General features: G+C 46.0%; 1 protein-coding gene across 11 annotated transcripts in view; it reads left to right on the top strand.

Moving 5' to 3' along the window:
• The window catches only part of RABGAP1L (RAB GTPase activating protein 1 like), a 683,255-nt gene extending 665,910 nt beyond the window's left edge, over positions 1-17,345 (top strand). For 6 of the 11 annotated variants that reach the window (XM_079106395.1, XM_079106396.1, XM_079106387.1 and 3 more), the window contains 5 exons: positions 4,260-4,364; positions 7,658-7,741; positions 11,255-11,326; positions 15,311-15,508; positions 16,422-17,345. In XM_079106395.1, coding sequence (XP_078962521.1) covers positions 4,260-4,364; positions 7,658-7,741; positions 11,255-11,326; positions 15,311-15,508; positions 16,422-16,574 — 612 coding nt within the window. In that variant the 3' untranslated portion in view covers positions 16,575-17,345. The remainder of the gene's footprint in view (positions 1-4,259; positions 4,365-7,657; positions 7,742-11,254; positions 11,327-15,310; positions 15,509-16,421) is intronic. The other 5 variants (XM_079106392.1, XM_079106391.1, XM_079106386.1 and 2 more) reach the window with 1 other exon arrangement.
• The last annotated feature ends 448 nt before the right edge of the window (positions 17,346-17,793 follow it).

The raw sequence follows: 17,793 nt of genomic DNA, 5'->3' as shown, positions 1-17,793 counted from the left end.
AACAGGGCTGTCTTTTCTCCATTGTATGGTTTTTGGTACCTTTGTCAAGGAACAGATGATTATAGATGTGGGTTTGTCTCTGCGCCTCCTATTCTGTATCTCTATGTGTGGGTCTGTTTTCATGCCCGTGCCTTGCAGTTTGCTGCTGTAGCTCTGCAGTGTGATTTGAAGTTAGGTATTGTGGTGCCTCCAGCATTGCTTCATTTGGCTTAGAATTGCTTTGACTATTCTGGGTCTTTTGTTCTCCAAATGAATTTTAAGGTTGTCTTCTCCCAGTTTGCTAATTTATTAGCTCTGGCAGTCTTTCCCTGGAGTTTTTTTGGGTCTCTAAGTATGGGATCATATTATCTGTAAATAGTGATAATTTGACTTCTTCCTTTCCTATTTTTATCCCTTTTATAAAATTGATTTTTTTACCAAGTATGTACTACGTGCAAACCACTATATGTAGCAATTTATAAGCATTATTCATTTATTCTGTTTAATGATCCCATGAAGCAAATACTTTAGTTCCACTGTTTTAAAACTGAGGAAACTGATCTAACTATACTCAGACTTGGAAAACTATGCTAAAAAGTAGAGATTTAGTACAAAACTGCATGTTGTTTACTGCAGTATAACTTAGAAGAATAAAAAGTAGAAATACTGTGCATGTTCAGTAGTGGGGAGAATGATAGTACACGTATAAAATACCTTTTTGGAATAATTTTTGAACCAGTGGGATCAGAAAAATAATGTGCAATGGGATATGCATGTTATATAAGAAAATAATAGGGCTGGGGTTGTGGCTCAGTGGTGGAGTGCCTGCCTAGCACATGGAGGCCCTGGGTTTGATCCTCAGCACCACATAAAAATAAAAAGTATATATTTGAAAAACAAAAGAAAATAATGTACCTAACTTCAATCATCAGAAAAATGTTTTAAAAGTTAGTTCAGGGGCTGGAGTTGGGGTTCAGTTGTAGAGTGCTTGCCTGGCATGTGTGAGGGAGGCCCTGGGTTCAATTCGCAGCACCACATAGAAATAAAATAAAGATCCATTGACAAAAAAAGAAAAAAAAAAGTTTATCTCCAAGAGAATCCTTTTTGTGGATCAGTCTGAAATGGTTGCTATTATGGACACTCCTGACATTGATTCTCGAGCACCTGGCCACCTCATGTGGGCGCCATATCAGTCCCTAAAGGAAGGACTCTGGCATTCCTTCCTTCTCTCCCCCAAATCCTCCCTCCTCGACTCTGTGTCTTTCAAAAAAAGTTACAAGACCTGACTCCTGCCTTCTGAAGCCAGTTATCCAAACGCAGGCTAAACCTGCTATTTGACTGCATCTCCTCCACACCTCTGACTTCCCGGTTTCTGACCCAGCAGGGGGTTATTTGCCTGCCCACAGCCATCCCTACAATCCAGGCGTCCTGCCCTTGGTCTTCACGAAGGGCACTGTCACCTGAGAGTGACACAGGACCTCACCTCTGTCCCTCTCCTTTGGAGTCCCAGCTTACCAAAATCAGCTCTCTTAGTCCAAAGAGCCAAACTCGGGCAAGCATTCCGCAGACCCGAGGGCAGGCTGTACGCGAGTCGGCCTGGGCCGGGAACAGCACTGACAGGTCACTGGTGCTTCTCTAAGCGAGGCGGTCGTCACCCTGTCCTTGCAGGGACGGCTCAGGCACCGGGCGCCAAGGCTGGTCAGTTCCCTCTTCGACAGAGGAGCCCGCTCCAACTCCTTAAATGAGGATCTCTGAGATTAGAAATGAAAAGATACATCTCCTTTCGATCTCTGTCGCTATCTGCTCTCAGGCCCTCCCTGCCCTTCCCTGTTCTCAGGGAACAAAAAGGAGAGAGAGAATTGTTGTGTCCCCACCGAAGACTCATCTGCACTCCTGCTGGGTAGCGTTCTAGATCAGAAGCTGTGGGTGCTAAGTGTCCGACTTCTCTTAAATTGAACACCTGCCCGGCTGGTTCTTGCAGAAGCCATTTCTGAAAGCTGCTCCTCTCTGGTCAGCCAAGCCTTCCCGGCAGGGTCAGGGGCAGTGGGGTCACAGCCTGGGGCACAGGGCGGAGCTTGGTTTGCAGGTGGGTTGATGTCACAGGTCCCTGGTTGCAGTCTGAGCTCTCAGTGTCAGTAAGACATCGTAGGACGCAGGGAAGTGATCAGAAGACTTAAGGTGACGGAGTTCCAAGCAGTCTCATGTCAGATTGTGAGGAAGGTTTTATGATTTGGTTTCAGAAATAGAAGCCACCTAACTTTCTGTTCAGTATTGCTTTCACTCAACACGAACGATGCCTTCTACTGAGTCGGTAGAGTGGTTGGCTGTTGAAAGATGGAAGTCCACTCGTCGAGGGAAGCGCAGGCTGCTTCATATGGGAACCTGTTTGACGAGCACAGCTGTCCTCACGCCAGTCAGCACAAGGGAGGGGCTTCCACTGCGGCTTCCCAGGGAACCGGAGGCCCCTCTCGTGTGGGGCCCTGACCTTTGCGGTACCATTGGATGTGCTAGCAGATAGGGTGGCCTGAACCCTATCAGCAGAAAATGTGTAAATAAAACTGATAGTCAACAGGTGTGTTTAGGTGTTTTAAAAAAGATTTCCTCAGGGAAGTGTTTTCCCCTTTTCTTGTAGAGGTTTCCAAACTTCAGACAGCTGGACATGCTGCAGGATGCAGGGAGCGCGCTCCTGAAGCCAAGGTGGCCCTGACCATCAGGGTTAGCAGAGGCTCAAAGGATCAGAAGTATGAAGCACTTATTTCAGAGCATCGTGCGGCATATTATCAAAGGGTTGTTCTCCTCACAGAGTGGACATCGCTGGGGCAACAGTGAGAGGAGGTTGAGCTGCCGTCTTCTTTATCGGCAGGACTCAGACGTGTTGAGGTAGAACCAGACCAGGGGCTTCAGTTACAGGGAGATAGCCTTTCCGCTGTAACCACCCCATAGTTCCAAATGCTCCGAGAGCAGTTATTAGCACCGAGCTAGGCGGCTCTGGAGATTGGTGGCAGCGAGCGCCGAGAAGCAGGGCCGCAGTTCTCTGCCAGTATCCAGCAGACCGTGCTGCCCGGCCATCTGGGCGAGTGGGAGATACGGCGAAACACAGACAGAAGCCACCTGGCTGGTTTGCACGATCCTTGGACAACATTTGGCTGCTGTCGGCCAGGGAAGGCGTCTTCAAATAGCTCCTCTCCTCTGCCTCGGGATTTTCTGTGCTGAACTCATTCTGTGGCCCCTGCACACAGTCTGCTTCCATGGTGACTTAGAGAGCTGCACTCATTCATTCATTCATTGAGTACTTGCGGAAAACCTGCCCCTGTCCCCTTGTGGGGGTGGCACTGGGGAAATAGCGAGGAACAAAGGAGACATGCTTCCTGCTGGAGCTTAAAATTCAGTGGGCAAGACATAAACCACACATGGAGTCTGTCATTACAGTGCTATCAGGGAAACTGGAGAGATGTAGACAGGGAGTGGGCAGGTCCAGATGGCAGTTAATGGGGCCGCTCTCAGGTCACACTCCAGCGTGGTGGGAACACGCGGCTGGGACCTGAGGGATGAGGTACAGGCATTGGCGTGTAGACAAGGCAGCGCTAACGCAGTTAAACACACAGGATGCTTTTACAGTCCATGCTGGCTCTGTGTCCCAGTTAAAACCAGACTGCTCCTCCCAAGCACTTCCCGGCCACCCTAGAAACAGCTCAGAGTTGTCGTTCCTACTCTGGTTTCCCACTGGACTCTCTCTCGTGCATTCTTGGTTCTAATTTCTCCTTCCTGAACTGACTGGCCCCGTGTGAGCCACTTGCAGGCCAGTTAAGCTCAAGCCTTGTCTTCAAGTTTTCTCGCATGATTGTTGTCTGTGGACCCGCCTGTCCACTTGCCTTCTCTGAATCCTCCCTGTGTCTGTGTCTTGCCTGTCAGAGACACTGTGAATGCTGTCATGACCTGAAAACGTGGAGGAAGCATGTGTAAGGAGCATGGACTGTGATGCCATTCAAATCTGACTTCAGACCCTAACTGTGGTATTAGAGGTGTGACCCCAGACCATGTATTGCCAGATGTCACTGTTCTTAGTTGTAAAGGTGTTATTGGGAGAACTAGGAATGATGTGTGCCAAGTCCCGGGCGTGTAGGTGGTCAGAGTAAGCAGCACCCGCCACAGCCCTGCAGCGAGCTGGGAGGAAAAGGAAGGACTCCAGGTTGCTGTGGAGTAGTAACTGGAGACAGGTGTGGAGAAGGTACACGTGTTTCTGCACCTTCTTTATGGCTGTACTGTGACCTGATTTGCAGGCAGAGGACAAGGCTGATGTGCTGAATAAGGAGCTCCTTTTGACCAAACAGAAGCTGGTGGAGACGGAGGAGGAGAAGAGGAAGCAAGAAGAAGAGACTGCCCAGGTAAAAATAAAGGTGTTCACAGACTTCTCTGCACACGGTGGGTTGCTAGGGAGCTATGAATATTGTAAAGGAGAAGTGATATTGTTCTAAGTCGGGTGAAGCTCAAGCGTGTTGCAGGGCGCAGGAGGAGGCAGCATTTCTGCCCTGAAGAGCTCTTAGGAATTCGCCTTCGCTGAGGCGTCTCACAGCAGGTTGAGTCTTCTCTAAGTTTAGTAACCTGCAGTGATGATCCAAGAGCGCTGATGAATCTGGGAGTTTCGTGTCCTGCCTCCAAGATGGTCGACTCTTGGGAAGCACTTAATGGCTCTGTTAAACTGAAAGCCACCATGGCCTCTGCTGGGGCTGCAACCAGGCATCTCAGTCACCCTACCTCCCCTGACTCATGCCTTAGAAGAGGGAGGGAGCCTCAAAATCCCCAGCAGAGTGCCTGGTCCTGGTCCCTGAGGGAATATAAAAAGCCCTGTGGGAGGCACCCTGTGCTCTTCCTGGAGTCAGGAAGCAGCTACCCGGCAGCCCCCACCGCTGAGGAGGCTGAGGAGTGCAGGCCAGGCGAGGGGAGGGCCCTCTGCCCGGAGCTACCACTTCCTGCTTTCCGAGGCCCACGGCTGCCCACCATGGCCTCCCCATAGACCCAGCCAGGGGCAGAGGCTAGATTATCAGGTGGAGTTTCTTCACAAATGGCTGAAGTCTACTGCCAAGAGCTTGCTTGATGTAAATATGTAAATCATGATTAATGAATTTCATTCTGAGACCTTAATAGCACTAAACATAAAACAGAATAGAAATCCTTTCAAAGACCTTCATCCAGAAAAAAGTTACACATAAAGGATGTGCCATTTAGCACCTTCCTTCCAGGATTTATAAAAAACATTCTGTGAATTTTTCCCCTGCTGGAATATGTTAAAATGAGTCTTTGGCATTTAGTGTGGCCCAAGTTTTTTTTTAAACCTCCTCAAAAATTTTTGAGGGGTTGGAGATATAGCTCAGTTGGTAGAGTGCTTGCCTCGCAAACACAAGGCCCTGGGTTCAATCCTCAGTGCTGCAAAAACAAACAAACAAAAAAAATTTTTTTTCAAGGACTGATTTTTCAGCGTGTAGATTCTCCAGGCCTCTTGATGAGTTTTGTTTTCTTCTTTACCTCTGGCTTTCCTTGGCCCCTTTGGTAGTTTCTGTGAAGAAGAAGCTGTTGGCAAATTAACTTGGCCCACGCTCTGCCTGCCCCATGGCTCTGCACATACACACCAGCCCTGAGGAAGGGCAAGGGCCTGCAGGGGACAAGAGCCAAGCCCGACACTTGGTGGTGTCTCCTTCCAGCCTGTCTTGTCATAGTGGTGATGGCACCTTGTACTGTGTACGTTGCTCTTATTTGTCACCTGAGGAAGCTGTGGCTTAGAGAAACCAAGTGGCATCCTCTCCAAGCCTCACAGCTGCCCGAGTCTGTCTCATAGTCAGTGAGGCCTCATTGCAGGAAGGGGAGGTTATGGTTTATGTCCAACATTATGTGAAATAGGGAATAGAGACTTCTATAAATAGCTGCATTTAAATCAGTGTAACCTACAAATTGCTTGTAGGATTTTAGAATGTAACAAATATGAAGAAATTCAGAAATCTTCTCATAGAGTTGAATTATAAGTCATATTAATTTATGAATTAACAAGTATAGAGTATTCCCTATGAATACTTTGGGGGCTGGGCATGGTGGCGCATTCCTCTAATCCCAGCTACTTGGGGACTGAGGCAGAAGGATTGCAAGTGTGTGGCCAGCCTGGGCAACTTAGTGAGACCCTGTCCCAACATAAAAAAGTTCTGTGACTGTGACTCACCAACAAAGTGCTCAATAAATGCAGCATGTGTGAGACCCCCAGTTTCAAACCCAGTACCAGAAAGAAGACTGAATCGACTGCTGCTCTGCAGGGCTCACCTCTTTAGTCCGATTGTGTACTTAAAGGTTAACTGGAGTTGTTTTCATTTGTTTGACTGTTTGGCCAACAACTTAGCAGAACTGAATTCTTTCCTTTTTATCTGGTAGCACTCACGTCTTTTCATCACTAAATCTTCCTCTGTACCCAGAATTGTACAGCCTCTGGGCTATCAAAATACTGTGGTTGTAGTTGGGCACAGTGGTGCACACCTGTAATCCCAGCAACTTGGGAGGCTGAGGCAGGAGGATCTCAAGTTCAAGGCCAAACTTAGCAACTGAGTGAGGCCCTCTCTCTCAAAAAAAAAAAAGGGGGGGATGAGCTTAGTTCAGTGGTAAAGCACCTGGGGTCCCATTCCCAGTGCCAAAAAAAAAAATACTGTGGTTTTACATGTCACATTCATCATTTAGCTCTTCAGCCACTGTAGCCAGCACCTACAGGATGCAGCACTTCTGCTCCTTCTGAACTCGCTGCCAGAACCTCCTGTCCTTCCCAAGAGTCTTACCTTCTTCCATCTCTTCCTGACTCCAAAGTCTCTTGTCCCTGCCTTCATAGAGGGAGCAATGACAGAGGGGACTATAGACAGAAGGCCTAAAGCAGTTTCTCCTTACTTTATGCCATAGTATCAAGAGTGGCAAATGTGGCCTACAAAGTTGCCTCGGTATTCTGCTTTACACTTAAAACAAAGATGGTCTCTGAGTTTACAGGTGGGCAGTGAGCAGAAGCAGCTTTTAACAGTGTGGCTCATGTTTTCACTTTACAGAAGAGAAAGACCTCTGTGTCTGTGGAGAGGCTGAGGTTTTCAGATTATCAAGAGGCAGCTTTAGTGAGGAAGACATGCATAACCATGTGCTGTGGTTTGGATGTGAGGTGTCCCCCAAAAGCTCATGGATGAAACAATGCAAGAAGGTTCAGAGGAAGTAATTGGGTTGTGAGAGTCTTGAGCCAATCAGTAATTTAATCCCTCCTAAGGGTTAACTGAGTGGTAACTGAAGTGGTTGGGCGTGGCTGGAGGGGGCATTGGGGTGTGGCTTTGGGGTATGTATTTTGTATCTGGAGACTGGAGACCTTCTCCCTGCTTCCTGATGTGAGCCTCTTCCCTCTGTCACTCTCTTCCACCGTGATGTTCAGCCTCACCTCAGACCCCAAGGAATGGAGCTGGCCTTCTATGAACTAAGACCTCTGAAACCATGAGCCCTAAGTAAACTTTAGAATTGTTCTGTCAGATGCTTAGTCACAGCAGCGAACAGCTGACTAAAACACCATGGTTGTTGCCATTGTCCTCAACCATGAACCAGGAAGACTTGCATGTGAGTGTCTTAACAAATTTATTAAGATTTTTGCTGAATCCTGCTGTTTTTCCTTCCTTTCTAGCTAAAAGAAGTCTTCAGGAAACAGCTAGAGAAGGCAGAATATGAGATAAAGAAGACCACAGCCATCATTGCCGAGTATAAACAGGTACGTGCCACTGTGGATTTTGTTGTTGTAAAAGCGATCGCCTTTTATTCTTGTGTTTTGTTTGTTTTCAGGAGTTTCTAGAACAGTTTTCCAATTATTAAATCTGCCTTTCTCTCGCCTCTGAAATAGGCAGTGGTTGGACCTGTTTGCTGGTAACTCAGGAGGTTTAATTGACAAACAAACCACTGGTTGTTCAACACTGCTTGGAACCGTTATCGCCATTGGGATGCAGCTTCTGCCTTACTGAGAAGCTAATTTGCAATAGATTCCGCTAGGGACATTTGCCTCTTTGCAAAGTTTAGTGATTGTATCAATTGGCAGTAGCCAGGGGATTGGTGTATCCTTTGCAGTCAAAGAAAGAACAGAATGAGGCACTTTTTTTGCAGCCTGACTGTGTAGCCTGGCTCAGTGAGGCCACCGCTGGCAGGAGACTTAAGATTCTCTTTTAACGGAGAGCTAGCACCAGGGTGGTCCTGGACGCCCTTGCTCCCGCTCCGGGTACCTCTGCTGTCTCTCATTTTGGCTGGACATGGCAAGGACCCTCTCAGTTCCGAGAAGCCTGAACTGACCCCTCACATTCCAGGTTTCCAGGATGAATGAAAGCATCAGGTTCGACCTTCTGATCCGAGGATTCCCTGAGATCATCTGCCTCACACAGATGTTGAAACCTGATACATACAGTTTTAGTTTGGTTTTGATGGTTTTTGTTTTGTTTTGTTTTTGCTTATAAATGAAATTTATGTTTTTGTAGAAAGTTGGGGAAATACAAAAAAGCACAAAGAAAATAAACCTTCCTCAATCTTGCCAACTAGATGTAATCACTACAGTGTTGAATATGCATCACGCTATATAAATAAATGCTACATAAATAAATTTATAAAGTATATAAACAGGATGGATTATACTATTTATCCTATTTTTTGGAAGTAGCTTTAGTCTGCTTCATATATATGAACATCTTTTCATAAGTGTTCCTCATATACATGAAAGATTTCTTAGAAATAAGATTTCAGAGCATTCTTACTCTCTTTGATAATAATATGCTTATTTAATGCTTGCTACTTGTGAGGCTTAATACTTGGGGGAGCAAAAGATGAATTAATCCAGTCTCTCTCCTCTAGAAGCTTATCTTCTAATAGGGAGGTCAGACTGTGCAAGAATCAGAGGAAAGGAACTCGGTCCCTGTGGGCCGTGAGGCGCCCTTCCCTTCCTGGGGCCGGGGTGCACTGAGCGGCTTCAGGGCTGCGGGAGGGCTGGCTATGTGTAGACCGGGGCGGGTAGGGTGCAAACAGTGGGAAGAGTGACATGCAAGGCACACAGAAAACATTTTATTTGGCAAGAGATTCAAGGATGGAAGAGAAGCAACAGTTTGCTGGGGCCCAGATCCAGGAAGGTCTTCGGGCTTGTCCGTTTTTGCTTGGATTTCATTTGGTTGTGGTAGGAATTTTGAAGCGGGAAGGTGGCATGCTCAGGGAGACGTTATGGGCATCGCCTTGACCCAGTGAGGAATGTGGACGGAAGGGAGAGAGCCATAGGCAAGGATGCAGACCACAGGGGGCTAGCATTACAGTCAAAGAGAAGGAACGGGGACTGCTGGAAGCTGCAGGGAAAACAGAAGCGGGAGACGCAAAGGAGAGCTTTTTTCTCTTTTTGCTAGACAAAGGAAAACATGGGAGGCGTCCAGGAACTTTGAATTTTGAATTTGGGTAACTAAGGCAAGGGTGGTTAGCTATGAACTAATGCAAGGAGCATTCAAGGTCATGGCTGCGGAACTCGCTGTCACTGCAAATGCGTTACTGCATGTTCATGTGATGCCACAGGTGGCCACAGTGTAGCACTCTCGTCAAACAATAATCCTTGTCCCTGGACTTTTACATTCCCTGGCCAGCCGTCCAAGTAATATAAAAGCCAGCAGGCCCACTCTTCAAAAACGATTAAGATATAAAACATAATCAAATGCATTCTGCAGTGGGAACGGGCTGTTATTAATTCTATTTCTGAATGCTTTGGTTTATATGAAAGAGGAGATGGTTTGCACAAATGACCAGGGTGATTCCTTCTTTTTCTGTGTTGCATGTGGTGCTGGGGATTAAACCTAGGGCCTGGCATATGCTGGGCAAGTGCTCTGCCACTGAGCTACAGCCCTAGCCCTTTTTATTTTTTGTTTTGAGACCGGGTCTCACTGAGTTGCCCAGGCTGGCCTCCAGCTTTCAATCCTCCTGCCTCAGCCTCCCAAGTGGCTGGGGTTACAGGTGTGCACCACTGTGCCCAGCAGTCTCTTCTTTTTAACATCAGTCAATATAGTCTTATAGATTGTTTTCCAGGTTTAGATCTGAAGAAATTGGAAGCTCAACTCAACAAGCAAGACTTAGCCTTGAGGTATTTTTTTAGTAATGAGGTTTTTTTAAATATCTTTTGATAACAGAGATAGATCAGACATGTCTCTAGTTCAATTTCTTTAAAATGTGACATCCCTGTTTCTTGTCCATTTTTCTATTTTATTGTTTGCTTTTTAAAAATTTTATCTGTTTTTCTAAAAGATTTTTATTTTAGTCAATGAATATGGATGCATTATTAAGCAGAATTTTTCTCCTTTAAAAGCACTTGTTTTCTGCTTGTTCTTGGTACTTATCAGCACCTTGTTTCAGAATCATTAATAATGGATTTTACTTCACAAGTACTTCGTACTGGCCAGGTGATGTGCAATACTGATCCCTTTACGTGCATCTTTTTTGCTTGGATATTACAGTGCAGTACTGTGTAGGCACAAGGGAACCAAGACTTAGGAAGATGGATGAGTTTGCCCAGGGACACAGAGCTATAAGTAGTAGAGCTGGATGGGCTTTAAACTTACATTTTGACTCCAGTACTATGAGACAGGGTCTCGCTAAGATGCTTAGTGCCTCACTAAATTGCTGAGGCTGGCTTTGAACTCGCGATCCTCCTGCCTCAGCCTCCGAGTCACTGGGATTATAGTCAAGCACCACTCTACCAGCTCTGAAGCTTTTAATTTCTATGCTGTTTCCCAACTTCTTAATCAGAGTTTTACTTTAACCCGTGGTATTTTCTGATCATTTTAACTGTTACTCGCTCTGCTACTTCTTAAGGAAACTAGTGATTGAAAAGAGACCTTTTCTGTGGCTGGATGGGAGCTGTAGGAACTGTTTCAAAATTCTTTTCATCAGATTCTCAGACTAATAACTTGTGCAAAGTAGGGACTCAGCAAGAACACAAGTTCATCGAAACTCATCACAGAAAGCCAGTGACAGCAAGAAACCAGATCTACGCCAGTGTCTGTTTCTGTGGATAAAGACAGAGTTGTGTTTCCACAGGACACGCCAGGCTTCTGCTGCTCGTTTCAGAAGTGACCAGCACTGCAGCGCCGCTCATTTCCTAAATGTTTTCTAGGAGCAGATCTGCTCAAGTCCTTTATGAGCTGATAAGCAGTTGTGTGCATGCGCACACGGCAGGAGTCACTGTTTTCTAGTAAAGAGCCTCTCTTCTCTGCCCTAGATCTGTTCCCAGTTAAGTACCCGCCTGGAGAAACAGCAGGCAGCCAGCAAGGAGGAGCTGGAGGCTGTGAAGGTAAGCGAGACTCCCTTCCTTGCTCTTGGTCTCGGTCTTGTATGTGCCTGAAAGGTCCCCTTCCCCATGTGATATGAAAGGATTTCAGCATCGTGGAGAGGAGGGTCTCTCTCTCTCTCTCTCTCTCTTTTTTTTTTTTTTTTTTTTTTTTTTTTTTGCAGTGCTGGGGATTGAACCCAGGGCTTATGTGCTTGCAAGGCAAGCACCCTACCAACTGAGCTATAGCCCAGCCCGGGTCTCTCTCTTTGACCTGGGGTACACCTGTCTTCTTGACCAGGTGACAGCTTATCTCCATGAATCTTTTGGGATGGCAGAAGCAGGTAGCAGGAAGGGAGAGAGGGCTTGACTACTGTCACAAGAGACCCTGAGTCATGTGGCTCTGGTGTCCAGTGGGGCCTAGGAGCCCCCAGCAGCCTGCCTCTGTCTGAACTGGTGCAGCTTCAGTTTGAGACTCAGTAGGATCATCCTGTCACTCTCTTGAACAAGCACTGTGGCACTGTAGCATGTGACTGGAAAAATGTGTTCGTAATTGACTCAGTCTTCAACCAAATTTTTAGTGGTTTGTTCTTTAAAAACACGGTAGTGTTTATTTTTCTTTTGCCCCTGTATGGTAGAACTCCTTGTGTTATTGCTCTGTTTGAAAAAAAAAGTGATTGCTTATTCTTTAGAAACAGTAAACCAAATGGACTCACTGCTTGCTAATCAAACCCACGACTTTCCTCGTGCTGGGCCAGTCTTATACCACTGAACCATACACCAGTACCCCCCCCCCCCTTTTTCTTTGTTTTGGGACAGGGTCTCACTAAGTTGCTGAGGTTGGCCTTGAATTTAAAATCCTCTTGCCTCAGCCTCCCTCGTAGCTAAGAATATAGGTGAGTACTATGCCTTTCCCACCATCCCAGCCCCATTCCTGGTTGGATTCATATCCTTAAGCAGTGTTGGTGTAGTCAACTCTTGGGACCAATGTCACAGAAACCCGACACACTCCAATTTGCACATATTGAAGTCATACTAGTAACTTAAATGTGTTCTTGGCAATTTAGCATATAGTTTAACAACTTTTAAAAGTTGTTTACCTTTCTAATCTTCATTTTGTCTTCTGTAAAATAAAGATAACATTACCTGCTTCATAAAATCATTTCGAAGATTGAATTAGATAATGTATATAAGGTAATTTGACTACTACTTGGCATACAATATATATATAGTTTATGTTAAAATTTGAAAAACCTTATTCTGATGTTTCCAGAAAGTTTTTTCTCTTATGTTACAAAACATCCATCTGAGATTATTGGTGAGTAAAGGGTTGGTGGTCTCCCTCTCCAAACCTGTTCAAATTTGGGGGTCATAGCTTCCCTTTCTGGTCTTTGTCATTCCTTCTACTTTGTTTTTACCATTATTTGTACATTATAGTTCCACTGACAAGATTGTTGATAAAGTGTCTTGCCATAAAAGAGTCAGCTATCTTGAACTGCAATCCTTATGGTAATAAAAATGGATCACTCAGTAAAGATTTATTGAGCATTTACTCTGTGTACAGCTATGGGGCCACCATTTTATCATAGAAATTACACAGGAATGGGAGCTTAGAATTTTCCTATAAAAAAACAGTTCAAGAGCGCTGAGTTGGATTACGCCAATGATCGGAGTTGTGGGGAAAGCAGAATAAGAACTGTAGACCAAAGAAAGCTTTACAGAGCAGGATGGTTAGAATTCATTCGGAGAGAGGACCTTCAGAAATGAGTGAAAACTCAAAGAATGTTTCAGTGTCTTATTAAGGAGACTGATTACGAAGCAACAGAGAACAGTGTTGGGTAAACAGGTTAGACTACCTGATGGAAGCCATGATGTTCCGGAAGAGGAAGGTGAGCCTGCATTAGCCACGATAGAGCAACCAACGTTCACTGGCACTCACTGTGCACACTGTTCCGAGATTCCATGTGCATCATCCATTTAACCCCATAACCACCTAGAAAACAGACACAATTTGATCTGCCTTTTACTAATGGTGAGGCCCCAAACAGGCGATTCTTTTGATTGAGATCGTGCTGCTGGTAGGTGGTACCAGGACTTGAACCCAGGGCGTCAGACTGAAGTCCACATTCTTGGACTGTCGACCTGCCTTTCCTCCAGGGCTGCTTCCTCTTCACCTCACTTGGCGTGACGTAGCTTCTGGTTTTTCCAGCTTCCTATGACAGCCTTCTTTATCATGGCCGCCCCTGCAGTTCATCCCTCACGCTGTAATCAGAGGGAACGTCCCCAAATACAAATTTGGCCACACCGCTGTGTGTAGCAGTTTTGGACCCCAGACAGGTAACGAACATTGGATGAAACACAAAGGTAGCAACTATGCCATGTAAAAGCAGTCAAGGACTAGAGAGGTGGGTTCTTGGTGTCATCCGTGACCTCGTCGTCCGTCATTGGTGACCCACGTCCTCCACATGGGCACCCATCCTCAGGGTCACCTACGAGTCACACTGTCAGCTGGAGCTTCTGCCGTCACACACAGCACGGCAGACTTGGAGTCTAGGAGGACATGAGGGTCTTGCTCCAGTGGGGGGTGCTTCTGAGCCTCCTGCTCAGAGCTTCCGTGTCCCACTTCTGCTTGTGAATCAGAACTTAGGTTCTGGCCACACCTAGTTTCAAGAGAATCTGAGAAATGCCACCATTTATCAGGACCCATTGCCAGCTCAAATAAAACAGGGTTCTGTTGCTGAGGAAGAAGGAGCGATGGTGACGGGTGGGACTCAGCAGCACCTCATTTTAGCCTATTTGCGGGGCCCCCAGCTCCAGGGAGCTTGTTGCTCCTCAGCATGCGGCATAGGGACACGTTTCCTGTGGAGTAGAATCAGGACCTTTACAACCCGACCTCAGAGAACGCTCACCTACGTCTCGCCTCTCACCGCAGTTGCTTATACTCTACTTTGACCCTTTCAGATTCCTGAACGTTCCCTCCGGGTGTTACATGGTGTTTTCTCTACAAAAATGTTGCCCTCCCTTTTGTGAGATCAGTCCACTCCTTCATTTGGTTCAATCCAGGGAAACTGCTTACCTGGATTGGTAGACTCAATCCATGAACTTGTTGTAACAGGAGGACATCAAAATAGAAATAGTGTGTAATATCTTTTATTTCTGAATTTTTTGGAAGTATTTTAGGAAAACAGCACTTGAAAAGAGTTGCCGTCATTCAGCGGTGTGTGCTTGATTGGCAACCTAGGCATGTAGTAGAGTTATTTTTATCACCTGAAACCATAACGATCGGGCTGGGATTGTAGCTCAGTGGTAGAGCATTTGCCTAGCATGTGCGAGGAACTGGGTTCAATTCTCAGCACCACATAAAATAAATAAAATAAAGGTATTGTGTCCACCTACAACTAAGACATTTTTTTAAATAAAAATTAAAAAGCATAATAATCATCTTTGCTTAAAGCCAAACAACAGGACATTTGCTTTGTTGTGAGAGTGGATTTAGGTGAGTCTTGATGACCTGGGTATGCTGCACACAAGTTACTTAAACTCCAATGAGTTCTCTAGGTATTAAAGTGGGGCTGAGACCTGTGCCTCCTTATACAGTTGCTCTAGAATTAAATTAAATACTACAGGTAGAGCATGTGGTACGGGGCGTGGCACCTAATAACTGTCATGGCGGCACAAAATTTCTAGGACAGATGTCAAAGAAGGGCAGAGATGCTCCTGGATCCTTCCTACCGCTACGTGAAGGAGAAGGGCGGGGGTGTAGTCAGCACTAGAGTGCGTGCCTGGCCACACAGGCCTAGGTTGGAGCCTCAGAACTGTAAAAGGAACAGCTGTTCTGAGTAGCTGGATCAGGTACTGGCTTGCGATACAAAAATATATATATACCTTCTGAGATGAGGCCGCGTCTGCTGGCCATGGGCAGTGACGTTGAGGCATCACACAGTGTTTAGGAAGTGATTTGGCCCTGGACTGCGGTTTGATGTTGGTTATCGCTCTTGGTCACTTCAGGGTAAAATGATGGCGTGCAAACACTGCAGTGACGTCTTCAGCAAGGAGGGCACTCTGAAGCCAGCAGCCGTCAGCAGACAGGACCAAGGAAGTGAAGCGGACGATGAGAAGGACTCGCTCAAGAAGCAGCTGAGGGAGATGGAGCTGGAACTGGCCCAGACCAAACTGCAGCTGGTGGAGGCCAAGTGCAAAATCCAGGTTGGTGATCCCTGAAAACGGCAGGCACCGCGCATGGCACTGAGTCAGAACACGCGCTGCCACTGTGTGTGCGTACACTTGCTGCCCCTGACGTGTCCTGCGAGATCACGTCGCACACCACGTAACTACACACCAGTCTAAGCAAATGCACAATCTAAAGGAACCCCCAGCAAGCAGCGCGCTTTCCTAGCTTGCGGTGAGATGCATTGCTCAGGTCCTAGCACGCCGAGCGTGGGCACTGACCATGACGGCGAGAGCAGTGCCTCCGCCAGCCCCTACCCTCAGTCAACCCGGTCTTTCCTTTGGAGCTGCTTTTTGTCCTCAGCCGACCTTGCCATTGGTGCGCTCCATATTAGAGAGTAGCGTGGTTAGACAGCTGTGCGAGCTCTGATGGACTCCCCCGTTTCCTCCTTACCAGTGAGCCTAACCCCTCCATGCCTGCCGTGGCACCAGCCTGTGTCACCTTAGGATCCTCTGCTCAGGATGTGTCACCCTCAGGATGTGTCTGCCGTGGGCCCTGTATATTCTCAGGGGCAAAGGCCATGTCTTTGCACTGGAACTCATTCTGCTTATGCTAGTGTAAAAATTCATTCTATCCAAATGTTAAGTATGAACTTATTTGTGATTTTAATGTTATCTGGGGTTGCATCCTAACCCTGAATTTGGACTTAAAGGGCGGGCGGAAAGAAAGAATAAAAAGAGGTTTCTTTGTACCATGCAGAGAAAGGACAGATGGGTTTTCAGTGGCGACTCTTCTAGCTTGACACTTTCCCCTCCCACTAAGAAGCCCACTGAATCCCCCCTGGGTTTGAGGGAAGACCACTGCGGCTCCGCAGACCTGGGGATTACAACACTGTACTCGTCACTCTTTTGGCAGAGAGAAAACATTCGATAATTTTCTTTCTTTAATTAGGAACTTGAACATCAGAGAGGGGCCCTTATGAATGAAATCCAAGCTGCAAAAAACTCTTGGTTTAGCAAAACCCTGAACTCTATCAAAACGGCCACGGGCACCCAGCCGCTGCAGCCGCCACCGGCCACCCAGCCACCTAAGGAGAGCACATAGCTCCAGCCTCACCCGAGCACAAGAGCACAGTGATCAAAGCAGCAGAAGCCCGGCAGCGGTCTTCCTGGTGTCCCTTTGAAGGAAAGTAAAGGAGGCCGGAAAGCAAGCCAGAATCTTTCAGTAGCTCTCATTCTTTCTTGTATGACACTTTTCAAAGGGATGTTATTTAAATTGACCGATTTATGTTAAATACCTACTTCCCAGCTTCTTCCTGGGAAGCCATGTTCAGATCCATCCTAGTATTACACATTATTTTATATGCCTGATGTTTAGTTGGAAATAAGTAATTCAGAACTAAATGCTTTTTATTTAGAATTAATTACTCCTAATGATTTTATCCTGTATAAAAATGGAGACATCTATCATTCCGAGGTTGACGAGATAGGGAGATCTTTGTCACAGGAAAAAAAAAATTGAAACCTAAACCTCTTTAGCTTTTCAGGATTTATTCAGATAAAGCACACTGTGGGACCAGTCACGACCACTGTCAGGTTTCATCCTAAAACCAGGGAGTGATACTCCTGCCCAACACAAGAACAGACCAGGGGTTGAAAAGTTCCCAGAGATAACTGGTTTATTTTCATTTTCTGTCATGTTTCATTTCTGAAATGAAGTGCCAAGAACTGTGGAATAGATGGGCTATTGAGAATGCAAACTCAGTGAATGAACTGAGATTTTGATAAATGTGGAGTAAAATCGTTTTGGCTCTGGTGTTCTAGCAGATCCTGTCCAGGATTCCACGTGGGGCTTGCGTTCCCTAGTATGGCTAGGTACGAAATAGATGAGACTTCTGGCAAACGTCAAGTCAAGGTGGATATTGTGAGTTGCACTTAGGGAACCTTCACCAGAGACCTGTGCTTAGAGTGGAATACAGAACGAGCCACAGAGCTCTTTCATTTGATGTTGACATAGTTGCTAAGGAAACACTGATATTCTGTAATTTTGTGAAAGGACATCACATTGAAATGGAAATCGAGGTCAGCCTCACCACCTTAGTTTAGTGTTAGGCGACATTTTCTCAGTGCTACAACTCCCCAGTATGTGCCCTGATACCTGTAGATGAAGAGATACAAATGCATTTATAACATTTTTGATTGAATACAAAATCTTTATAGAAATACTTATCTAACAGAAAGATAAGGCTATTGTTTAAAATTGGTGGAAATATTTTTAAAAATTATATTTAACATACCTATATGAATAGTCCTTACAAGAAATT

The sequence above is a fragment of the Sciurus vulgaris genome (assembly GCF_902686455.1).
Source record: "Sciurus vulgaris genome assembly, chromosome: 12".
NCBI classification, from domain to species: Eukaryota; Metazoa; Chordata; class Mammalia; order Rodentia; family Sciuridae; genus Sciurus; species Sciurus vulgaris.
The sequence above is the reverse complement of the archived record's forward strand: the minus strand, read 5'-3'. Positions and strand labels throughout refer to the sequence as shown.